Here is a 25,163-nt window from a genome sequence, read left to right as displayed (position 1 = left end):
TCCCAGGGACAGGAGCCGGGGGCGAGATGGGGGTCGCGCCGGGGGGACTCCGTGGCCATTACCTTGCCCTTAGGGCGGCGGGCGGGGCTGAGGGACGCCGGGTGCTGGCTCCGGGGCCCGGCCCCTCCCCCGATCCGGCTCCTACGGCTCGCAGCCTGCAGCTGCCGCCGCCTCCGCTGTCAACAAACCCGGGGCGCGTCACTTCCGGGGCCGCCCCTTAGCAACAGCTAACGGGTTCCCCCGACGGGTCCCGCGGCGAACGAGGGCGGCGGCGGCCGAAGGTTCCGGAGCCCCGCGGCGGCTCTTCTCCCAGACACCGGTTGGGTCTGCGGGTGGAGGAGGGAGCGGTTGGTCCCCACCCCAGTCCTCAGCGCGCTTCTCACGGGCTCTCGCTGGGCTGGGGGAGCTGGGGAGGACCCGCTCGGTGACACCGGCTTCCGGGCCCGCTCTGCCTTGCGGTTTCCCGGAGTCCAGGGAATGATTAAGGGCGGACTGACTCCACCTTCCTCGTCAGCACGGACATGCCTCCAGCGCCAGCCCCTACATCCAGCGCCCTATTGAACATCTATCCCTGGCTTATCCGCAGGTAGCTCGCACCCACGCGTCCAAAAGCGGTCACCATCTTCCCCCCGAAACGCGCTGCTACTTCTCCAGCTAGTTAATGCGCCCTCCAGGCAACGCGGCTGTCACCTGGGAAATGGGGAGTCGGCCTTGGCCCCTGCGTTTCCCTTAGCTCCTCTTCCAGTTGCCAAGTCCTAAGGATCTCTCAAACCAGCCCCTCCCCTCCTCCGCCAGTAGTGCCCGACTCTGTCCACCATCATTTCTCCTTTGGATTTCTGCAACAGCCTCCTAACAGAACTCCCGGCTCCCTCCCCTCATTCTCTCCACAGTTCGACAGTGAATTTTCCAAAACCAATAAATCTGATCACAGCACCCCGCTGCTTATAACCCTTATGGTAGACAAGGATGATCTGTCCCCCGTCTCTCTCCCCACCCTCTTCCCTTATTTGCCCCCCCCACACACGCTTTCATTCTCCAGACAGTTTAAAGCAATTTTGGTTCTTTTAATGATCCTCTTCTCTTACATAGGCTCAAATAATTTCTTCCCTACTAAACACTTTTCTTGCTCCCATCTGTATCCTCGTCCTTCTGGTCTCAGTTTAGATGCTGTTTTCTTGACGAACCCTTTCTTGACACGACCCTCCTAATAACCACTTTTGTGGATGTTTTCGTTCTGCACAGTATCTTTTAGTCTTTAACTATGTGTAAGCATGTTTGTGCAATTTTGAATCCTTTAAAAAGCCTTTTGATTTTGAATTCTCAAAACAAGATGTTCTTGTTTAAATAAAAAATCTAAACATTACAGAAATATAGGGTGGAAAAAATGAAAAGTCCCATTCAAACCCTAACCCAACCCCAATTTCATTCCCTTCCCCAGGGGGCACCACTCTTTAACAGTTTGGTGAGTATCCCCTTAGTCGTTTAAAAATATGCATGCAAGAGCTAAAACTATAAAATTCTTAGGAGAAAATAAAGGCATAAGTCTTTGTGATTTAGGGTTAGGCAATGGTTTCTTAGGTATGACACCAAAAGCATAAGCACAAGAGAAAAAAATAGACAAACTGGATTTCATCAAAATTAAAAACTTTTGGGCTTCCCTGGTGGCGCAGTGGTTGAGAGTCCGCCTGCCAATGCAGGGGACACGGGTTCGTGCCCCGGTCCGGGAAGATCCCACATGCCGCGGAGCGGCTGGGCCCGTGAGACATGGCCGCTGAGCCTGCGTGTCTGGAGCCTGTGCTCCGCAACGGGAGAGCCCACAACAGTGAGAGGCCTGCGTACCGCAAAAAAAAAAAAAAAAAAAAAAAAAAAAATTAAAAACTTTTGTGCTTCAAAGGGCACCATCAAGAAAGTGAAAACACAACTCACAGAATGGGAGAAGATATTTGCAAATCACATATCTGGTAAAGAACTAGTAATCCAGACTATATAAAGAATTTATGACTAAATAATAAAAAGACAAGTAACCTAATGTAAAATAGGCAAAAGAGCTGACTAGACATTTCTCCAAAGAAGATACGCAAATGGCCAAGAAGCACACGAAATTATACTCGACATCATTAGTCATCAGGAAAATGTAAATCAAAACCTCAAAGAGATACAACTTCATATCCTAGGCTGGATACAATCAAAGAGATAGACCATAACAAGTATTGGCCAGGATGTGGAGAAATGGGAACCCTCCTACGTTGCTGATGGGAACTTAAAATGGTGCAGCAGCTTTGGAAAACAGTTTGGCAGTTCTTCAAAAAAGTTAAACATAGAGTTATCATATAACCTTGCAATTCCACTTCTAAGTATATACCCAAGAGAAAATTTTCACAGCACCATTATTCATAATAGACAAGAAGTAGAAATAACCCAAATGTCCTTCAACTGGTGAATGAATATGATATGGAATAATATAGTCATACGATGGAATATTATTTGGTGAGAAAAAGGAATGAAGTAGTGATACATGCTACAATATGCATGGGACTTGGAAACATGGTAAATGAAAGATACCAGTCACAAAAGATGATACATTTATGATTATATTCCTATGTCCAGAATACACAAATCTATAGAGACAGAAAGTAGATTAGTGGTTGCCTAGGGCTGAGGGGGTGGGGGAAAAAGGAATTACTGCTAATGGGTACAGGGTTTCTTTTTGGGGTGATGAAAATGATCTAAAATTAGATGGTGATGATCATTGCATGGTTGATGGATGATAGTTGTATATGTACAGCTCTGTGGATATTCTGAGAAACAGTGAATTGTTCACTTTAAATGTATGCTCTAAAGGTATTGTATATGCGGGGCTTGCCTGGTGGCGCAGTGGTTAAGAATCTGCCTGCCAATGCAGGGAACACAGGTTTGAGCCCTGGTCCGGGAAGATTCCACATTCTGTGGAGCAACTAAGCCCGTGCGCCACAACTACTGAGCCTGTGCTCTAGAGCCTGTGAGCCACAACTACTGAGCCCGCATGCCTAGAGCCCATGCTCCCCAACAAGGGAAGCCACTGCAATGAGAAGCCCACGCATCACAACAAAGAGTAGCCCCCGCTCAGCACAACTAGAGAAAGCCAGCATGCAGCAATGAAGACCAAAAAAAAAAAAAAAAAGAAAAAAAAAAACGGTATGTGAATTATATCCCAATAAAGGTGTTAAAAATGCATTTATAAACATGTATATGTAAACTCATGATGCAAGATGGATTTAACAACATAAATAGGATCATTCTATACAAATTGTTCTGGGACATATTTTTATCACTTTTTATGTCAGATCATATAATCCTGTTTAATTCTTTAGAATGGTTGCATTGTATTCCAGTAATTGCACAATCTTCTTATTGGTGGAATTTGGTTGACAAATTTAGGTAGAAGACCTAAATAGACATTTCTCCAAAGAAGACATACAGATGGCCAAGAAGCACATGAAAAGCTGTTCAACATCACTAATTACTAGAGAAATGCAAATCAAAACTACAATGAGGTATCACCTCAAACCAGTTAGAATGGGCATCATCAGAAAATCTACAAGCAACAAATGCTGGAGAGGGTGTGGAGAAAAGGGAACCCTCTTGCACTGTTGGTGGGCATGTAAATTGATACAGCCACTGTGGAGAACAGTCTGGAGGTTCCTTATAAAACTAAAAGCAAAATTACCATATGATCCAGCAATCCCACTACTGGGCATATACCCAGAGAAAACCATAATTCAAAAATACACATGCACCCCAATGTTCATTGCAGCACTGTTTACAATAGCCAGGACATGGAAGCAACCTAAATGCCCATCGACAGATGAATGGATAAAGAAGATGTGGTACATATATACAATGGAATATTACTCAGCCATAAAAAGGAACAAAATTGGGTCATTTGTAGAGATGTGGATGGATCTAGAGAATGTCATACAGAGTGAAGTAAGTCAGAAAGAAAATCAAATATCATATATTAACACATATATGTGGAACCTAGAAAATGGTACAGATGAACCGGTTTGAAGAGCAGAAATTGAGACACAGATGTAGAGAACAAATGTATGGACACCAAGGGGGGAAAGCGGCGGGGGGGTGGAGGTGGTGCTGGGATGAATTGGGCGATTGGGATTGACATGTATACACTGATGTGTATAAAATGGATGACTAATAAGAAAAATTAAATTAAAAATAAACATTAAAAAAAGAGTATGAGGGCTTCCCTGGTGGCACAGTGGTTGAGAGTCCGCCTGCCGATGCAGGGGACACAGGTTCGTGCCCCGGTCTGGGAAGATCCCACATGCCGTGGAGCGGCTGAGCCCGTGAGCCATGGCCGCTGAGCCTGCACGTCCGGAGCCTGTGCTCCACAACGGGAGAGGCCACAACAGTGAGAGGCCCGGGTACCGAAAAAAAAAAAAAAGATTGTCACTGTAAAAAAGAATATGAAAAAGAATGTATATGTATATATATATATATATATATATATGTAACTGAATCACTTTGGTGTACACCAGAAATCAACTACACTTCAATAAAATAAATTTAAAAAAAATTAAAAAACATCTCTCATAAATTCTACCAGACACTTAAGGGGTAAATATACCAAATAATACCAGTTCTACACAACTTCCATAAAATTGAAGGGGAGGGAAGACATTCCTACTCATTTTATGAGGCCATCATTACCCTGATACCAAAGATAGACAAAGACATGACAAGAATATAAAACTATAGACCAATATCCCTTGTGAATATAGATGCAAAAATTTTAACAGAATTTTCAACAGAATAAATACAGAATAAACTGAATTCATTTTTTTTGTTTGTTTTTTTATAAATTTGCCGTGCGCAGGCTTCTCATTGCAGTGGCTTCTCTTTATTGTAGAGCACAGGCTCTAGGCGCCCGGGCTTCAGTAATTGTGGCACGCGGGCTCTAGAGCGCAGGCTCAGCACTAGTGGCGCACAGGCTTAGTTGCTCCGCGGCAGGGAAGTCCTCAAACTAATGATTGAGTTTAGCAAGATTTCTGGATACGAGATCAAGAAAAGCAATTAAAAATAAATAATAGGAGGCTTCCCTGGTGGCGCAGTGGTTGAGAGTCTGCCTGCCGATGCAGGGGACACGGGTTCGTGCCCCGGTCCGGGAAGATCCCACATGCCGCGGAGTGGGTGGGCCCGTGCGCCATGGCCGCTGAGCCTGCGCGTCCGGAGTCTGTGCTCCGCAACGGGAGAGGCCACAATAGTGAGAGGCCCGCGTACCAAAAAAAAAAAAAAAAAAAAAATGAAACCAGCGGAATTCCCTGCCGGTCCAGGGGTTAGGACTCCATGCTTTCACTGCTGAGGACCCGAGTTCAATCCTTGATTGGGGAATTAAGATCCCGCAAGCCGCGCAGCACAGCCAAAAAAAAAAAAAAAAAAAAAGAAAAATAAAAAAGAAACCACTGAGGAGAACCTATAATATTTCAATATATAAAGTTAAAAAATTTTTATTAGTGCTTGTCAAATTGCTCTGTGAAAAGTCTTTACAGGTTAACTCTCTTTAAAGCTGTTTGAGAGAAGTTTGTTTCTCTACAACCTAGTGATGGTAGGTGCAATAAATACTGATGACTTTTCCCAGACCAAGAGGCACAGTATGGTTGTTCAATTCATATTCCCCTGAGTATTAGTCCAATTTATTGTTATTTCAGGTTCTAGCGAGACATTTTTATTTCTTCTTTTTTTAAAAAATAAATTTATTTATTTATTTATTTTTGGCTGCGGGTCTGCGTTGCTGCACGCAGGCTTTCTCTAGTTGTGACGAGCGGGGGCTACTCTTCGTTGCGGTGCGCGGGCTTCTCATTGCAGTGGCTTCTCTTGTCGTGGAGCACAGACTCTAGGCACGCAGGCTTCAGTAGTTGTGGCACGCAGGCTCAGTAGTTGTGGCTCGTGGGCTCTAGAGCGCAGGCTCAGTAGTTGTGGCGCACAGGTTTAGTTGCTCCGCTGCATGGGGGATCTTCCCGGACCAGGGCTCAAACCCGTGTCCCCTGCATTGGCAGGCGGCTTCTTACCCACTGCACCACGAGAGAAGTCTCATTTCTTCTTTGAAGTGCCTGCTTATAAGCGTTGCTGTCTTACCTCCTTCAGGTGTTTGCTTAGACATCACCTCAGAGCAGTTTTCCTGACCCCCTATGTAAAATTGCAGCCCCTCCCGCTGCCCACTCCTGTTTTATTTTCCCCTGTTGGAATTTATCACCATCTGATGTACCATTTAGTTTACTTATTTACCTTATTTAATGTCTAACTCCCCTCACTAAAATGTCAGTGCTTCGAAGGCAGAGATTTTTGTCTTTTATTCACTACTAAATTCCCAATACCTAGGACATATCTGGCATGTCGTAGGCACTCAATACATTTCTTGAATGACTGAATGCTTTTTTTTTTCTTCTTCTTCTTGGGGTGTTTGTCTTTTTCTTGTTGATTTAAGAACTCTCTATACATTAGGGAGATTAACCCTTTATCATAAAGGGTACATATATTTTCCCCTGTTGATGCTTGTCTTTTCCTTTACCATTTAGAGACTGAAAATTTTAGGTAGTTATATATCTGTCTTATATTTCATGGCTTCTGGGCCTTATGTCTTCCTTCTCCAAGATTCTAAACATTTTTCTATATATTTTTGTTCTAATCCCATAGGATTTTTCCCTTGCAGAGCTTTAATTCATTCAGAATTTACTTTCCTGTCAGATGTCAGATAAGAACAGACCTTTATTTTTTTCCAAATGATAGCCAACTGTCTTTTTTTCTTAACACGTTGTTTGTGTTTTTCCCTGTCTTTCTAATCAATCTTTCAAAGGGCTGGTGGTATTTTTTTTTTAACCTGGAAAAAATTCCTGTCCTATTGTGCAATTAAGTCAACATTTATTCATTTCTTACATTTCATGCAAAGGAACATAATCTTTGTATTCTGATGAAACATTTATCACAGTACCTAGCACATAGTGGGAGCAGAAATTGTGGGATGAGTGAATAAAGGAACAGGTCTCCCTGTGCTTGCTCCATGGAGTAGTGAAATCCTGGTGGGCAGCAGCTGAGAGCTGGAGGGGCTTTCGAGATTATACAGTCCAGTGACAAACTTTTCACCGATCTGTGGAGAAATTTAAAAAGTAAGGACAGGAGTTCCCTGGTGGTGCAGTGGTTGAGAATCCACCTGCCAATGCAGGGGACACTGGTTCGAGCCCTGGTCCGGGAAAATCCCACGTGCTGCGGAGCAACTAAGCCCGTGTGCCACAACTACTGAGCCTGTACTCCAGAGCCCGTGAGCCACAACTACTGAGCCTATGTGCTGCAACTACTGAAGCCCGCGCTCCTAGAGCCTGTGCTCTGCAACAAAAGAAAGCACTGCAATGAAGAGTAGCCCCCGCTTGCCGCAGCTAAAAAGCCCGTGCGCAGCAACAAAGACCCAACACAGCCAAAAATAAATAAATGAATTTATTTAAAAAAAGAAAATCTGCCTGCCAATGCAGGGGAGAAGGGTTTGATCCCCAATCTGGGAGGATCCCACATGCCGCCGAGCAACTAAGCCCGTGCGCCACAACTACTGAGCCTGCGCTCTAGAGCCCGCGAGCAACAACTACTGAAGCCTGCACGCCACAACTACTGATGCCGAGCACCTAGAGCGTGTGCTCCACGAAAGGAGAAGCCACTGCAAGGAGAAGCCCGGGCACTGCAACAAAGAGCAGCCCAGCTGGCTGAGCGCAGCAATCAAGACCCAACGCAGCCAAACATAAAATAAATAAAATTTCCCTTCTGAAAAAAAAAAAAAAAGGACAATTATGCACATATGCACATATAGATGTAGGGAAAAAACACTGAGAGGCTGCCAACTGTTTTTTCTTGGGAAGGATCCTGAAATTTTGGCTTTCCTTTTCTATTGTCCTGATATTATGATAAATTTCATGTTCATGAAATCCAAAAGTCAAGGAAACACTGAACTGTAGTCTTGCTCTTCCATCCAATGTTTATTGAACCATCTGCTCTGTGCAGTCACTGCTATAGGCGTCGAGGGTTCAGCAGTGAAAAGACCAGCAGGCAGGCCTTGTATAGTTTAGCAGGGAAGGTCTACATCCCTGAAACGATAACTCAATAGCTTATTGCAGGTGATGAACGTGTAAGGAAGAGGACAAGGTGACAGATATACTGCCTAGTTGGAAGCTGAGGCCCAGGAAAGGTCAAGGAATAGCCTTGGGGAGCATAGACCGCGCGGTCACCTGCGCGATGGCGCTCTAGGTCCGCGGGCCTCGTAGGTGGGGGAGCGGAGGCGGGACCGTGTTCCCGGCGTTCTCTTGCCCCGCCCACCCCGCCGCGCCGCCAGAAGGCAGAGCGGAGAAGGGGTGGCACGTGAACGGGGCGGGGCGGAGCAGAACGCGCGCGCCTGAGGCTGAGTTTCCGGTCGGAGGCCTTTGCCCAGCGCCCCGCGTCCCTGAGGGGCGGCGGCGCTGGCGGCGGCGGAGGCAGCGGGGGGATCCGGAAGTCAACACCATGTCGAGTCTGCACAAGAGCCGGTAAGGGGCCATTGGGGCAGACCATCCAGGCCGCTCCTGGCCGGGTTGCCCCTTCTGACCTGCGGAGGGGGCGCGCGGATGCGGCCATGAACCGAGACACCCCCCGCCCTGCCCCTGGCAGAAGGTTTTGGGCGCCTACTTTACAACCTCTTTGCTGTGGGCCTGAGGGGGGTACGGAACGTGGACACCTCTCCTGCCCCTCGGTGTCGCCCCTTTTCTCTCTTTCTGTCTCTTCCTCGCCCTGGATCCCTTCCCCTGGTGTCTTCCTCTTCCAGGGCCTCGATGCCCGATCTCACCCCCACCTCCCGTCCTTTTTTCCCTTGTTAACCCTTTGCCCCAGTACCCTAGTCTGTCCAGATGCTCCCCGTCCCACGTGTCCTTTTCTTACTAGAAATGCTAGAAAACCTGGATTCTCCAGTTTGTTCTCTTCTCAGGCCAAATCCTGCAGCGTTGGCTAATTTTGCTCACTTCAGTTTTCCTCCAGGACTTGTTTTTTTTTAAATATAATTTTATTTACTTTTTGTACATCAGGTTCTTATGAGTTATCTGTTTTATATATTAGTGTATATATGTCAATCCCAATCACCCAATTCATCCCCCTCCCCCCACTTCCCCCCCACCCCCGTGGTGCAGGACTTGTTTTTTAAACCTTTTGTCCTTGCCTGCGGGCAGGCCCAGAGGTCTTCTAATGGTTATACATTTGAGCCTGGAATGCTGATTACACAGGTCCTTGTCTACAGATCAAATTACTCCTGATTCCTAGGGTTTTTTGAGTTCAGATAGCAGCAGTGTGTTGGGCCTGGCCAGCAGGAAGTGCCGTATAAATGCCAGCTCACTAAATATTAGAATGTGTCTGATTTCGTGGTGCTCATTTGAGAACCTCTAGACAAGAATATCTGTACGTTTCTGGGCTTAAAGGAAAAAGTGATCTCTAGTTCTCCAAAGCTGCCTTTGGCCAGGTTTTGCTTGAGCTTTGCACATCTGTATGTCCCGAAGGGGAGGGAGGAACAGGTTGGAGACTGGTGGTGTAAGGGAGCTGTGGGCTTTAGGAGTGGTCGCTAAGCCTGTCATCTTGGGGTTTGGTTGTCCTCCATTTGCCTCCCCCTCCCTCCTTCTAGGATTGCAGATTTCCAGGATGTCCTGAAGGAGCCCACGATTGCCTTGGAAAAGCTTCAGGAACTCAGTTTTAGCGGTAAGAGGCAACTCTCCGTTTTCAGGGTTTTCCTAGAGCAGCGTTGTGACTAAGATGGAGGGGAGGGTGCCCAAGGCCACACCGGGCCGGGTCTGGGGGCCAGCCTGCCTTTTGGGGCCATCTCCAGCTTCTGTGGAGCTGAACAACCAGTGACTACCCTGAGCTTGGAGGGGGTTCCTGGAGCAGTGGCGGCCACAATTAGCATGCCTGTAGGCCTTAGACAGGGTGCTTATGGGCCTATAAATGATGCTCATTGCTTCCTGAGAGTAACTGGAGGGCAGAGGGGAGACTTCGTGAGCAGAGGTCAGGTCTTTCCTCATTCCTCAGCAAGCTTCCTGTCTTGTAGAATTTGGTTAGCTACAGAGTGGTTCCTGGTTCTATCCCTGGCTTAGGATCAAAGCCAACTCAGGCAACAGTGAACTTTGGTTAATGGTAAGATTCCAGCCTTGAGACACTCACTTTAAGGAGCTGAACCCCAGCAGCTTTTGACTTTGCCCTCCGTGGCCTGTTAACTTCTCAACACAGAGGCTTTTGCTTGTCTTTAAAAATACCCGAAGGTGTTCTGGGTAGCTTCTTGTGACTGCTCTGCCCTTGTAACTTTGTCAGCAAGTAATGCTTGAGTTGCCTTCTTCATCCCCATGCAGATTCTGAGGTGGGTAGCTCCTGTTCACTGTACTGGGGAGACGGTAGCAACAGCTGCTTTAGCGAGGTTCATGACAGTATTTCAGGAGAAGTTTGTTTTTCTGTTCAGGAGTGATATTTAGGCCCTGAAGATCTTTTTTTTATTATTTTTTAAAATAGCTTTATTGGAGTATAATTGCTTTACAGTGGTGTGTTAGTTTCTGCGTTATAACATGGCCCTGAAGATCTTGAGGGGTTTTGGCATCTGTGCTGAGCTGAAGAATCTGCCAGGCCCCAGGGGATGCAGCCTGCTGAGTTGGGCTCTAGAGTCAGACAGACCTGTGTGTGAGTCCTTGATTTCTCTATCTTTACAGATGCGTTTCTTTATCTGTAAGATGGGGACAATAATGCTGATCTTCCCTACTTACTAGGGCTGTAATGAGGATTAAGTGAAATAATGTCCGTGAAGCCCAAAACACTTAGCATTCATAGCTTTGTTTATATTCCACAGATACTTATGGACTACCTGTTGTGGGCCATGCCCTGGGCTAGGTACTGGGACTGTAAGACAAATTTGGTCCTCGTCTTTCTGGGGCTTACCCAGTAGTAGGGGTTAAAGATGTTAAATAAATATACAAATTACATTATACGATCCCATTTGTGGTGGATGTTGTGAAGGAGAAGCGATGGAGTTATTACTGTTTATGTCAAGGGACCTGACTTTGTTTGGGAAGAGATGGTGGTTGGTAAAGGCTGCTCTGAGGAAGAAATATCAAGGGTGAGAAGGTGTTATTCTCAAAAGAACATTCCAGACGGGCCATGGAGAGAGAGTACACACAGGATTAGCATCTAGTCTAGTGATCTTTCTGGCAGAAAACCATCCTTGAAGAAGTACTTCTTGCCCACTCCATTCCCTGCTGACTGGCTCCAAGGTGGAGGACTGGGGGGTTCTGGGACTCTGCGGGGGCGTGACCTTTGCCTGCTATGTCCACAGGCATCCCCTGTGAGGGCGGACTGCGGTGCCTCTGCTGGAAGGTGGGTGTGCCTGGGTTGGAGCTTCTGCTCTTCTGAGAGTCCCTGGGTTCCTGCATGGGCTGCCCCCACCCCTGGCCCCTTCTTCCTGTTCTCTGTCTTTCCTTGCTTGTCCCAGGAAGCTCTTCTGGGAAGTTCTGTGTTTTCTGTTTCTCTTGGCGTCCCCTCCAGGATCCCCTTGGGGATGGAACACTTTGTAATGCCAGCGAAGCCCTCTGCTTCCTGGTCCAGACAGCTCAGTGGTAGTGATGCTTATTGGGACAAAAAAAGGCTGCGCTTCGCCTAAAGCCTTTCGCTGAGGTGGGAGCAGAACCCCGGTTTCCTGGTTTCCAACCCCTTTGAGCACAGAGTTTTATTATCGTTTGGAAGAGTCTGTGTGAGGAAATGCAGTAAAAAGGGCTGGTTCAAGATGAAGGTGGGGGAAGCCAGTGGGGAGAAAAGGGGAGGCTGCCCCCAGCCCATGCCTGTGTTCCTGGGTTTTATTTAGCCCATCTTGCTGTCTCCGGGGTTTCTCAGACATTTTCTTTGAGGCCTCTCAGCCTCCATCTACTTCCAGGGTTGGGCTGGGGGGATCGCCAGAGCTTTGCTCTTCTCTCTCTCTGCAGATTCTCTTGAACTACCTCCCCTTGGAGAGAGCGTCTTGGACCTCCATCCTGGCCAAGCAGAGGTGAGACCCTGACAAAGGCGGGTGATGGGAGGCCCTTTGTATCAGACAGAGCAGGTGGTGTGAGCCCGGCCCACTTCCTGTTGCTGCTGCTGCGCTCCGGGCTCCCTGGGTGAGACCTTTGGGGATCATCCCTCTCTCCTCTTCTCTCCTACAGGGAGCTGTATTCTCAGTTCCTGAGGGAAATGATCATCCAGCCTGGCATCGCCAAGGCCAACATGGGTGTATCCAGGGAGGATGTGACCTTTGAGGACCATGTGAGTAGGGGTCCGCAGTGGGGACCGAGGCTGCAGAGTGGGGAGAGGTGTGGGCTTTGGAATGGACTAGGTCCCTCATGCCAGAGGCCAGGTGCAGCTGCTCTTGGTCCCCTCTGGCCCTCCCAGTACCTCATTTCTGCATTTAGCTCCTCAGCCCCTGAAGGCTGTTGTCTCTCCCTGTTCTCCGCAGGCTCTGGGCCCAGTCGGGACTGTAAGCAATGACTGGGATCACAGGAGCGTGTGTGTGCAGCGCTGAGCCAGGTCCTCCACGTGCATTGTCTCCTTTCCTCCTCAGTCCCCTTCCTCGAGGAAGGTTCTGTGATATTATAGTTGAAGGGAGTCAGAGCAGGGCCGGCGGGAGGATAAACTGCCTTTGTGTGGCCTGGAGGAAGCCTCGTTCCAGCCACAAATACCGAGCTCCTCCCTGGTGCTTTGCAGTCGGGAAGTGGAGATGGATTGGACCCAGGCCGATCCTCCAAGGACTGGAATTGGCAACTCAAAGTAGTAATGAGTTAGATTCGAAGAGACCTAATGATACAATATTCATTCATTCAGCAGGCAAGCGTTTAGTGAGCACCTGTTACATGCAGCATTCTAGAGCTACAGACAGGAAAGACAGAGTCCTTGCTGCGCAGGGAAGTACTCAGAGCGGACTACGGGGCTCGGCTTCCGGGTGTGGAGTGTGATCGTGCTTTGGGAGGCTGCACGAGGCCTGTGCTGCCCCCCAGCTAGCTCACAGGCTGTCTCAGCAACAGCTGCGTCTCTGCTGGGAATGCTGGTTCAGAGGCACTGCTCAGGCCCCCAGACTGGTATCTGTCCCTGGGCTTCTAGCCGGCCGAGGACAGAGCAGCTCATGTTCCCTGACAGCCACTCAACCCTAACCCCGACAGCCGATGGAACACGTACTTCAAGGACAACGAGGTGCTGCTGCAGATCGACAAAGATGTCCGGTGAGCAGGGCGCTGGGCGCTGGGAGCCGGCCCCTGGGGCTTCTGTGGGATTTCCAGTTCTTCTGCCCTGTCCCTTCCCAGCCCAGGCCCGCAGGGGCGTGTTTGAGGAACTGCTGGTGAGTTGTCCTGGTAGCTGCGTCCAGGCCCTAGTGGTAGCAGGCCTGGGGTGGGGCTGGCGGTGCGGTGAGTGCCCTGAGTGCCCGGCTCTCCTCTCTCCCTGCCTTAGTTTCAGTTGTAGCCCTGGCGTCTGTGGATTCATCTCTTCCTTCCTTCAGCAAATATTGAGGCCCCGCTACATGGCAGGCTCAATGGCAGGCTGGGCGTTGAACGCGGAATAGACAGACATGGCCCCTCTCCTTAAGGAACCTAGAAGCTGGCAGGGAGGACGGGAAGACGGATGTTCAACAAAACAGATCCGTGTCACTAAAGGTTGTGGAGAATGCTCTGAAGGCAGAGTTCAGGGTGCTTCAGGGCACCCTGAGGTCGGGAAGCCTCGCCTGAGGCGGCAGCTGAGATGGGAGGAGCGGGCACCTTGGGGCAGGAGGGAGGGGAGGGGAGGGCCCTGTGGTGCTGGGCAAGGAGCTGCTGTGGGAGGCCCTGCGAGCCTGCAGAGCTTGGCTGTCTGAGGAGCAGTGCGAAGTCCCGTGTGCCTGCGGCCACACTGGAGGCAAGCGGGGATCGGACCATCACTCCATCCCAGGGATGTGGGGCAGGCGCGCAGAGGTTTTAAGCACAGGAGCCACAGGGTCAGAAGTGTGTTTTTTTTAAACTGTGAGCTACGCTGTGTGCATGTGCATGCCGTTCCTCCTGGTAGAGAAGTGTGGAGACGCTGGCTGTGCTGTCCTGTTGGGTGGGCGAGTCTGGCAGCGGGTGACTCTTCCACAGGGCTGGGTGAGGAGCCGGCAGGCCTGTCTGCAGTGGACCCAGTGCTCAGAGCTTGGGTTCTGAGTCTGCCCGCCTGCTTTCAGTTCTGCCTTCGCCGTTTGTGTTTGCAGCCCCTCGCCACCTGGGGCTGCTCCTCTCCTGTGCGCATTGTGCCCGCAGTGGGACCCCAACCCTGGGCTGCTCAGCCAGGGGGCAGAACAGGCTCTTGCCTCCTTCCTTCTCAGTCTGGAGCCTCTGCTCACCAGGTGTTTAATAGCCCCATTTAAGTCAGGAACCACATCTTGAACCCAGTTCTGGGGAAACAGGTCCTTACCCTGGTAGTGATTGTAGCACGTTGTTCAGTGTTTATAGAGGGCAAGTTTGCAGTGTGCTCTGTATAAGATCTTTGGAAAATGTGCGTGTACTGCAGTACATATATTTTAAAAACTTGATCACGATCTAGAGCCTGTCTCCCAACTTGCTTTTTTCTCTTGCTGTGTCTTGAGCATCTCCTATGTCAGCTGTGTAACATTCTGTTGTATAATATGTAACTTAACGAAACCTCTTTTACCATTTTAAGCCACAATGCAGTTGATACGTTTGTACATATGAGATATTGTTGACATGGAAAGACGTTTGTTTTAAGAGAAGAGTTAAGACCCTAAGGACACTTAAAAATACATATGCGTGTGTGTGTGTCTATTTGCAAATACATGTAAGCTATATGGGTATGTAGACATATACCATGACTGTATTGCTTTTGAAATAAAATGTTATTAATTAAAAAACACACACACATACAAGAGGCTTTGGGGATGCTGGGGCATCTGGCAGCAGGGTGCTGGTGGGATGCCTAAAAATTCCACGCTGAGTAACAGTCCTCTCCTGTTCCGTCTTGACAGAAGGCTGTGCCCAGACATATCCTTCTTCCAGAGGGCCACCGAGTACCCCTGCCTCCTCATCCTGGATCCGCAGAATGAGTTCGAGACCCTTCGTAAGCGGGTGGAACAGACGACACTGAAATCCCAGACGGTGGCCCGGAACCGGAGCGGGGTCACAAATGTGAGAGGCAACCTGGCAGCCCCAGGGACGCCCCGTGATCGCCTTTTCCTTCCTGCTTCTCTTGGACTTGTGGCCACGGGCCATCAGACCCCTGACCGTCTGCCCCGAGAGTTACCCAAAGCAGCCTTGGTCCTGCCCGGTCCCCCTCCAGGCTCTCTCTGAAAGTCAGGCATCAAAGGCTGGTGTAATGGGTGTGGGGGAGGGCCCTGCTGTGCAGTGAAGGAGCCACACTTCTGGTCTGTGGTGTAGACGGCGCTTGGAAAAGTAACTACCAGTGTGATGAGAAGGTGCGGTGGGAACAGTGATGGGGGGAGCCGACCTGGTCTGGGCATCAGGGAAGACTTCCCTGAGGAAGTGACATTTAAGCTGAGGCTCCAAGGATGAAGAGGAAAGAGACTTCCAGGTGGAGAGGATGGCATGTGTGGACGTCCTCAGGCCGGAGAGAGCTGGGTGTGTTCAAGGAAGGGAGTCCAGCATGAGGTGGGGCAGGGCGGGGTCGGGGGGTGGGTTGGGGGGGGGAGGGCTGCTGGAGGATGCTGGAGAGATGAGTGGTGGTGAGGCCAGCGGGGCCTTTATCCTGGGGGCTGGGGACCCCTGCACCATTCTAAGAGCAGGGATGTGATTTAAGTCTGCCTTTATACAAGATTTGATTGGCGGGGGCAGGAATGGAGGTGGAGAGGCCGCCTGGGAGGCAGCTGAGGCGTCCAGGCAACGGGGGGTGGGGGTGGGGGTGGGGGCTGGGGTGGAGTGGGGAGGGGTGTGAGAGACCTAGGAGAAAAGAACGGTAGGTCTTGTGCTGGCCGGGTGATGCCGAGTGCTTGAACCTCGGTCTTCTAGCAAGTTCCTGTGGTTCTGAGAAGCTGCTTGTAGCTAAACAAGTATGTTGTCTTGTTCCTCAATTCACACCTACTGCTTTGGCACCTGGAGCTTTGACTTGTTCCTCACAGTTTTTCGCTGTCTTCCAACAATGGAAAAATCCTCTGTAACCTCCAACAAGCTAAGCTCGTTTCCCCCAAGTGGAGTGACCGGTCAGGGCTTTGTGTTTCCAGGAGAGCAGCCGTTTTCCACCACAGGGGTGACGGGGCCGTTCTGGCTGATCCCCGGGTTCCACGTGCTCACGACAGCTGGGTGTGTCAGGAGGTGCCATGTGCTTGGCTAAGTGGCCCCGTGGCCGGGTTGGTGGCCCTGCTGCTTGGCTGCTGTTCTAGCTGCCTGGCTAGATGGGGACCCGGCTTCTGTCATGCATTTTACTACAGTAATTGGTGGCTGAGAACTGATTTTAGGTTTGGACCTGGTCCTGGTGATAGAGAACCGGACCGCAAGCTCCATTGCTAAACCTCTGGACCAGTGGCTGGGCAGTTTTGAGTTTAAGCGGACTGTTTGATCCTGGGCAACTAACACCAGACTCACCTTCCTGGGCCTCCGCCTCTTCTGTAAACTGGGTGTGATCATTTCCGCCCTGTCTGGCTTTTGAATTGCCCAGAGGCTGAAATGAGGTCATGGCTGTGCAGATTCTTGGAAAGCAGTGGGCACTCTCTGAGGCCTGGGCCTCGGGTTCTAGAGTGAGCTGGTCTGGGCTCACTTTAGTGCGAGACGTCTGATGAGCGGCCTAACATTTCTGAGCCTCAGTTTCCTCATCTTGAAAATGATGTTGAGAGAGTATTCTAGGCCGTTCAGGGCATTAAACAGGAAGGCTTGTGGAGCTCTGGGTAAACATTAGTGATGTGTGTGTCTGTGTGTGTGCACACGTACACGCATATGTATATGTGTATACACGTGTATATATAGTGGAAAAGGGAGTTTCCTGTTTCCAGGACCCTGGGCTTCCCGGACAGCTTCATACTCTGTCCCTGCGTGGGCGTGCCTGTGGCTCTCATACAGTTAACCCCAGGCACCTGAACCTTTACGAAGCTCCCAGGGGATCCTGATGTTGGGGACCTCGGCTCTATTGCATGAGTTTTCAGCAGGGATCATCTCTTCATTCATCTCCCAACTTTTTCTTATGAAAATTTTGAAACATTCAGAAAAGTTGAAGGAAGAGTACAATGCACACCTATATACTTTCCACCTAAATTCAACAGTTGTTGACCTTTGGCCATGTTTGTGTGTGTGTCATATATAGACAGACGTCCTGACCCTTTACCTCCAAGTACTTCAGCAGGCATCCCGTGAGAATGAGGACATCCTCCTTACCATTGTCTCATCTATGGAGATTAACCATAATCCGTAATAAGACCTCACATCCAGTCCAGGATCGGGTGTCCTCAGTCGTACTAAGAATATTTTGGTGGTTTTAAATCCAGACCAGCACCTCTTCAGTGTTTATGCGTTGCATTAGGATGTTACGTTTCTTTAGTCTCTTCATCTGGAGCACGCCTCCACTCCCCCTTCCTCAACATTTGACTTTTTTGAAGAGTCTTAACCAGTTGTCTGTTTTTGATATATTTTTATACTTTTTTAAAGTTTTTTTTTAATTGAAGTATAACTTACAATAAATGCACAAATCTTAGGTATACAACTAGATGGACTTTTTCTTATGTATACACCCGTGTAACTGCCAAGCAGATCAAGACACGGAGCGTTCCCATCATCCAGAAGGTTCCCTCATGCCCCTTCCTAGTCAGTACGCCTTCCCTCAGAGGTAAGCACCATCTGACCTGTATCACCATAAATGAGATTGCAGCCCAGCTGGCTGGTAGAGTGTCGCACATTCTGGATTTGTCCGCTTGTTCCCGGTGGTGTTGGACGCGTTCCTCTGTGCCCTGGGTTGCCCATGAGATGGAAGTTAGGTTTCGCCTCGTGGGTGAACATACCCGGTGAGAACATACTGTCGGTAGTGCCACCCACCTTAACGGGCTGCTCCTCTTCTCCCCCAGATGAGTTCCCCGCACAAGAACGCGGCGCCCTCATCCGTGAACGAGTATCAGGTGCTGCCCAACGGCTGCGAGGCCCACTGGGAGGTGGTGGAGCGGATTCTGTTCATCTACGCCAAGCTCAACCCTGGCATCGCTTACGTGCAGGGCATGAATGAGATCGTGGGGCCCCTGTACTACACCTTTGCCACCGACCCCAACAGCGAGTGGAAGGGTAGAGAAACGGGCTCCAGGCTAATGGGCTTTGTTGTATCTAGCTGTGCAGCTCACTTCCCTCTTTTGGGCCTTCATTTTCTGTCGGATAAGCGGGTTGGCCTGGATCATCTCAGATCTTTTCTGGCTTGAACTTTCTAGAATGTTAGATGTTTACTGACCTCTTGCTATCTGTAACTGAATTTCTGGTAGAGGAGATGAGCTGTATATACAGGAAGCTGAACGATAGAAAAGATTTAAGTAAGTCACGATATGAAAAAATGTCAGCAGAAGAGTATGTAATCAGTCGCTGAGCTGGTGTACAGCATTGTCAGGTGTGAGAAGAAAGAAGTGATGTCCTTAGTCGGGGGTGGAGAGTGGCCACGGACAGAGGAGGGGCGCAGCCTGACCAAGGTGGGGTGACTTGGTGAGGCTCAGAGGGGAGGGGGGTCTCGCGTAGCTGAGCGGTGGGGTGGGACACAGGAGGGTGCCCGTTCTCTCACGGCTACCCTCACCCTGCCCATCTCTCCCAGAGCACGCTGAGGCGGACACCTTTTTCTGCTTCACCAACCTCATGGCTGAGATCCGGGACAACTTCATCAAGAGCCTTGACGACTCACAGTGTGGCATCACCTACAAGATGGAAAAGGTGTACTCCACCCTGAAGGATAAGGACATGGAGCTCTACCTGAAACTGGTGAGGACCCCCAGCGCCACACGGGCCAGGGCAGACAGAAAGGGGCAGAGGACGGCAGGCTCCTGAGCAGCCCAGGCCCAGGGTGAGGACTGGCTGGAGCCTGGGGCTTGGACTGGCTGCTGCCGCCAGGGAGTGCTGAGCCGGGTGCCGAGGCGGGGCCGGGGGACCTGGGCAGCAGGTGGTGGGAGCCTAGCGGGCTGGGGGTGGGGGAGGTGGATGCGGTGCCCCGTGTGCCAGGCGCGGTGCGGGGCCTTTACGGTGTGCTGTTAGTCCCCTAAGAAAGGAAGTATGAACTTCATTTTTAAAAATTAGTGGAGTGGCATTCCATGTTTATTTCAGGAAACAGTTCAGTAAAAAGGACATTTACTTATAAACAAAACAGGTTTCATGAACAAGAAGATATATATATATAAACATATCTTTTTAAGCAAATATGGAATCACATCTTGCTGTTTTGTAACACGCTTTTTCGGTCAATAGTATTCGCTGTGGCTGACCAGAGGGCTCATCTCCATTGGGAATAATTGCCTTGCAGGGCTGCCGTATGGAGTAAATAAGTGAGATATTTACCATGTTAAGCACAAGGCCAGACACGTAATGAGTGCCCAATAGTGGTTTCTCTGTCTATAAATCCAAAGTTATAATCTGTGTAGTGTATTTATTAATCTAAGGAGCTGATATAAAAGTTTGGGTATCTGGCTTCTCTCAGAAAAACATCAGACGATCTGACGGCGTTGGCTGGCAGCAAGCAGGAGCTGTGCCTTGCACTGAGCGAGGCTCCCTAGGCAGCTCCGTGCCATCCCCGCCCCAGCGTGCCTGGCGCTTACGCCTGGCCTGCTGCTTATATGAATTCACGTCTAATAGGTTGCATGGTGTTCCGTGGCAACCAGCCAACACGGATTCTTGCACCCACCCTGCACCTCTGTCTCCCCAGCAAGAGCAGAATATCAAGCCCCAGTTCTTCGCCTTCCGCTGGCTGACGCTGCTGCTGTCCCAGGAGTTCTTGCTGCCTGATGTCATCCGGATCTGGGACTCCCTGTTTGCCGACAACAGCCGCTTTGATTTCCTCCTTCTGGTCTGCTGCGCCATGCTCATGTGAGTGTGGCCGCGAGCAGGGGGGCGGGCAGGGCCTGCTCTTGAGAGGCTGGTGAGAGCTTCTGGGATTCTCAGGCGAGCATCAAACCAAACTTGCTGCGGGTGCGGTGGGGCGGCAGGAGCGGGAAGGGGCCCGGCGGGCCTGCACTCAGAGTGGCCCAGGGGCCCAGCGCTTTTGTTGCTTGTTTTTCTTAGACTGATCCGCGAGCACTTGCTGGAAGGGGACTTTACGGTAAACATGCGGCTCCTGCAGGTAATGGAGTTTGGAGGGGCAGGCTCAGTCTTCAGCCATGAGACAGACACTTAGCAGGCGGCCGCCCCATGCCAGCTGCTGTGATAGGCTGCGTCAGGATCAGGAGAGGGTAGCAGGGCTTAAGAGTCCAGACCCTGAGGCAGGTCTGTGTTTGGATCTGGGTTAAATCTGGCTTTGCCACTGACCTTGAGTGTGGTGTGGGCTTGAGTGAATGACTTGGCTTCTCTGAACCAAGCTGGTTCAGAGAAGCCAAGTCATTCACTCAAGGCTGCGACTTATTACCCAGTATGTGGTTATAATGCCCGTTGGTAATCGTGCTCAGACCGGGGGAAGGAAAGCGTGGGCTTTAGTGGTTAAGAACATGGGCTTGAGAGTCAGACGATTTGGGGTTCACATCTTTGTTCTCCCGTGCTAGTCATGTGACCTAAGCTAAGTGGCAACCTCTCTAGGCCATAATTTCTTTGCCAACGCCTGGCCTGGGGTTGGTTTTCAATAACTTCATTGACTAGATCTGTAAAACGGGCAGATTCACAGTAAGCCCTCATTGGGCTGTTGAGGTGACCCAGTGAGCTAGTACATGGACAGTGTCTGGCCCTATTCCAGGCTCATTGTCAGTGGAGGTCAGGGTTCGATGGCAGGAGTGAGGAGAGGTGAAGCAGGTGGTCCTTGTCCTAGGGAAGGGGCTGTGAGACCTTTTGGGTGGTGACTAGTTGGGTTGGTTAAGTTAACTGCTGCAGTGGGTGTAGTATAGCTCCATGCAAGGTTTGGGCAGACTGGGCCTACCCTGTGCTCCCTATCCCTTAGGCCTGGGGTCCAGCATGGTGACAGGTCTACTGGAGAGGGCTGGGGGCAGCAGAGGTGGTGAAGGGTGAGCTGAATTCTCAAGCATACTGTTGGCCTTTCCCCTGCCCAGGATTACCCCATCACAGACGTCTGCCAGATCCTACAGAAAGCCAAGGAACTCCAAGACTCCCAGTAGCCTGGCAGCAAGAGGCCCAGGTTTGGGAGAGAAGCCACCGCCGACCCCTGTGCCCTAGCTTCTGGGACGTGCAGGAGGCCGTGGGGTCCCAGCCAGCGGGGCCGCTGCAGGATCAGCCCACTCCAGGCCTCTCACCCTGGTCGCTCCCACCGGGGGCCGGCTGGGCCCTGCTCTTCCCAACCACCGAGCCCTGGCTCCTCCCCCCACTCCACCCCTTCAACCCTGGACCCTTGACCCAGGCTGCTGAGCAGGGCAGGAGTTTGTGAGGTGGTGTCCTGGGGCTGGGGCAGATGTGGGCCCTGCGGGCAGGCAGGGGCCCCTCCCTGCCTCTGCTCTGCTTCTCGCTTCCTGCTCTGTCTTCTGGGCACTGGTCAGGGAGGTGCTTGGCAAATGAGCCAGAAACCACTTCTGGAGGTTGGTGCTTGGCCTTCTCCACAGGGAAGGTGACACCGTGAAGGAGCTAAGAGGCTGCCAGGCCCAGGTCTCACCCTCTGTCTCTTTCCCACAGAGTGTTTGTGTGTGTGTGTGTGTGTGTGTGTGTGTGTGTGTGTGTGTGTGTGTGTGTGTGTGTGTGTGTGTGTGTGTGTGTGTGTGTGTGTGTGTGTGTGTGTGGTTGTGGGTTGCTGTGTATGTCTTCTAATCCCCCTCCTGTGTGCTTCTCTTTCGTCTGTGTGTGTTTTCATGTGTATGGAGGGAGGTGACTCCCTCTTGGTCTTTGCTTCTTGTCTGTCTCTGCCTCCGTCTCCCTCTCTCTCCTTCCACCTCTTTCACTGAGGGTGTGTGGCTCTCACTCTGTCCGCCCCTCTCTCCGTTGGCTCGCTCTCTCCCCTCTCTTTGGGTTGCCTTATCCCCAGCCTCTCCCCCACCCTCCTCGCTATGCCCAAGAACCCTGGAGACAGAATGAAGAGTCTGGCTGAGCCAGGCTCCTGGAGGTCAGCCTTGACCTTCGCAGCCTGTTCCCATTTCCCAGGTCTACGCTCCCAGGGCCCCCAGTCCACAGTGCCTCACTCGAGGGCCCTGAACCCTTGCCCCACCGCAGGATTCTTGGAAACCCAGAGTTGCTGAGAATTAATAGCCCATGAAGCTTTGAGCCTTACCCACCTGCCCAGGGAGGGAGGGGGGAGGAGAGGGAGAGCTGGGTCTTCCAGAGGTTCCCCCAAAGGTCCTTCTCTCCCGAAAGAAAAAGGACATTAAGGTTGGGATCCAGGTGCTTCTAAGGTGTAGTCGTTCCCATGGCTTCCAGGTGCCGGCCCAGGGCAGGCGAGTCCCATAAAGGGCGGTGGGATCAAAGGGAGTCTCTCTGGGCCAGGTGTGGCCAAGCTCAAAGGCCTGGGTCCTGTCAGGGCCAGGAGAGCCATGTCTCCCTCAGGCAGGGGAGCTGAAAGAGGTGCAGGCCCTTCTCCGGTCACCTGGCGGGCTGCTTCCAGGATGTGGGGCCCATGCCTACCGAGTAGGAGCAGCCGGCTCCTCCCAGGCTGGGCTGTGGGACTAGTGGGCCTATTCCGACCAAGGCCCTCCCTCCTTTTGTGAGGAGGCAGCTGGTTTGCATCTGGAAGGCTGGGTAACGTAGCACGTAGCACGGGTCCTCTTCATCTCCCCAGACTGGCTAGCAGGGACCCTCAGGCCCCCCGGAAACTTCCTTAGCCTGACAGCCAGGACTTGTGGCTATGGGCCAGGGACAGTTTTCCCAAGGAGGCGCCTTTCCAGGCTGTCCATTGGATGCTTCTAGGACTCCATGCACTTGCCTTTTTCCTCCTCCTCTCCCAGCACAGTATTTGGGAGATTTTTACTATTTATTCAGACTCCTGGTTATTTATTGCAGATTGGCAAGTGCTTGATTTGGGGATGAAGGGTAGGACTCCAATGGTGGAAACCAGCTGGAGTCATGGTCTTCCTGACCTTCCAAGGTCAGTCAACATCCTCTCCGCCTGCCTCTGGGACCTTCCTGGTTTTCCAGCAGATCCTGCCTGGGAGGGCCCTGAGCTCTGTAATAGAACTGGGTCTAAGGGAGACAAGAGAGTTGGTATCCTTGCCGGCCTCCAAGACACCGGCATGGGGTAGAAACGCTGCTTCCCAGCAGCCTGGCTCACCCTCTTCCCAGAACTTGTCAGCTGGTGGTTCAGTCACAACTTGATCCCTTCACAGCCTGTCGCTTGGGCCACAGCCTGGGTCCCAGCAGACACTGCCCAGGACACCTGATGCATTGCCTCTTACCTGTCCCTCTACCTTCCCTCCTGGGACCATACTAGAATCACTGCGTCTCATTTGCCTCAGTGGCAGACCTGGGTCCAGTGCCCTCTCCTTGACCTTGTGATGAAGGTCAAAAGAGCACAGGGACCATGTCCAGGTTAGACTGAGCTCGCCAATGGGAGGACCTGCCCTTCTCCCTCCCCAGACTCTCAAGGGAGGTCCCCAGAGAGCTAGAGACCCTGAGGCTTCCTGCTTGGGAAGCTGACCCCAGGACTTTGGACGCTTAGAGAATGGGCTGTATGAATTCAGCAGGTCTCATTCCAAGGGTCAGAATGTTAGTCTGCTTTTGTTTTTTCATCTGTTTCGTTCTTTGAATCAGTGCTGTTGATGACAAGTTGTCTTTAATAAATCATGTGTTCTTTGCAGTGGGCATTGGTTCTGTGAGGGGCTGAAACCTTCAGGACCTCTGAGCAGGAAAAATGAGCAAAGATGGAGTCAGGAAGCTCTTAGAATGGTCAAAGGAAAAGGTTAGGAAATTGTTGGAAGAGCCTATTCAACTCTTTAACAACTGCAATTTGCAGTTGTAGGGAGGAGAGAGTGTGCACTGGGGCAGAAGGTATTATTACATTATGATTTCATAGCAAGTTATTTTTTAGATTGAGAAAATTTTGAAATTCAACAAGTCGTTCACAGCCCACAGTCTGGAGAAAATCACCGATAACATGTTGGTCTTCTCTTCGTTGATGTAATTACTATTATATAATTTTCATTTTCTTGATACGGAGTTTTGTGTATTCTCTCTCCCTTCACGTTAGGTGGTGAGCAAGTTGCTGTATGATTTAAAAATATTTTTATGGGCTTCCCTGGTGGCGCAGTGGTTGAGAGTCCGCCTGCCGATGCAGGGGACGTGTGTTCGTGCCCCGGTCCGGGAGGATCCCACGTGCCTCGGAGCGGCTGGGCCCGTGAGCCATGGCCGCTGGGCCTGTGCGTCCGGAACCTGTGCTCCGCAGCGGGAGAGGCCGCAACAGTGAGAGGCCCGCATACCGAAAAAAAAAAAAATATATATTTTTTTATGGTCTAGATACTATTCTAATGTGCTAAAAATGTCCGGAACCAGTGCCTATTTCCGAATATTTTGCTTATTCCCCGGCCTCTATTATAAGTAATACGGTGGGGAATCCTTGCATTCCTGATTTATTTCCCCAGCTCAGTCCTCTAAGTGATTTAGAAGGTATGAACCTTTATAAAGCTTTTTTTTGTGTGTCCGCTGGGGGCTTGCGGGATCTTAGTTGGCGGAGCGGGAGGATCCCTCGGTGGAGACCAAGGCGACCTGGCGGGGCGGAGCCGGTTCTGGGGGCAGCCAATCACAAACCGCGACGGCGATGCCACGCCCTCTCAGCGCCCAGTCTTAACAAGGGCAAAGGAAGGACCCCGGGAAGTCCAGTTGGGCCGGTGGTGACGCCTGGAAGGGCCCCGGGAGGTCCAGTTGGGCCGGTCCTGACGCCTACTGTTGGCTTCCTGAGTATAATATTAATACTTTGGAGCGCTCGGGAGTGGAAGGGACCCGCATTCCGCTGTCTTACTCCTCCACTTGGCGCTATCCTCGCGGTGGGCCCCGCAGGCCTGTGCGGCCCCTTTCAGAGACTCCCGGGTCGGACGCGTGAGGTCGAGGCTTTCTTTCGTC

The 25,163-nt window shown here is 50.9% G+C and overlaps 2 protein-coding genes across 4 annotated transcripts in view; one reads left to right on the top strand and one right to left on the bottom strand.

Moving 5' to 3' along the window:
- ZER1 (zyg-11 related cell cycle regulator) overlaps positions 1-184 on the bottom strand; it is a 30,280-nt gene extending 30,096 nt beyond the window's left edge. For both annotated transcript variants that reach the window (XM_082657544.1, XM_082657545.1), the window contains exon 1: positions 63-184. The gene's annotated coding sequence lies outside the window, so the exon portion shown is untranslated. The remainder of the gene's footprint in view (positions 1-62) is intronic.
- Positions 185-8,448: 8,264 nt separating this feature from the next.
- TBC1D13 (TBC1 domain family member 13) lies at positions 8,449-24,257 on the top strand. Of its 2 annotated transcripts, XM_082657030.1 has the most exons (12): positions 8,449-8,558; positions 9,677-9,750; positions 11,366-11,406; positions 12,009-12,070; positions 12,225-12,324; positions 13,192-13,274; positions 15,041-15,200; positions 18,077-18,287; positions 18,799-18,962; positions 19,897-20,057; positions 20,253-20,310; positions 21,224-24,257. In XM_082657030.1, exons 1-12 carry the CDS (start codon positions 8,536-8,538, stop codon positions 21,287-21,289), a joined length of 1,203 nt encoding a protein of 400 aa, XP_082513156.1. In that variant the 5' UTR covers positions 8,449-8,535; the 3' UTR covers positions 21,290-24,257. The 2 variants fall into 2 exon arrangements, with proteins under 2 accessions (XP_082513156.1, XP_082513157.1); XM_082657031.1 differs by lacking the exons at positions 8,449-8,558; positions 11,366-11,406 and having other exon boundaries at positions 9,684-9,750.
- Positions 24,258-25,163: the final 906 nt, after the last annotated feature.

This window comes from Grampus griseus (assembly GCF_964374135.1).
Source record: "Grampus griseus genome assembly, chromosome: 6".
NCBI classification, from domain to species: Eukaryota; Metazoa; Chordata; class Mammalia; order Artiodactyla; family Delphinidae; genus Grampus; species Grampus griseus.
This window is presented reverse-complemented; position numbering and strand designations above follow the sequence as displayed.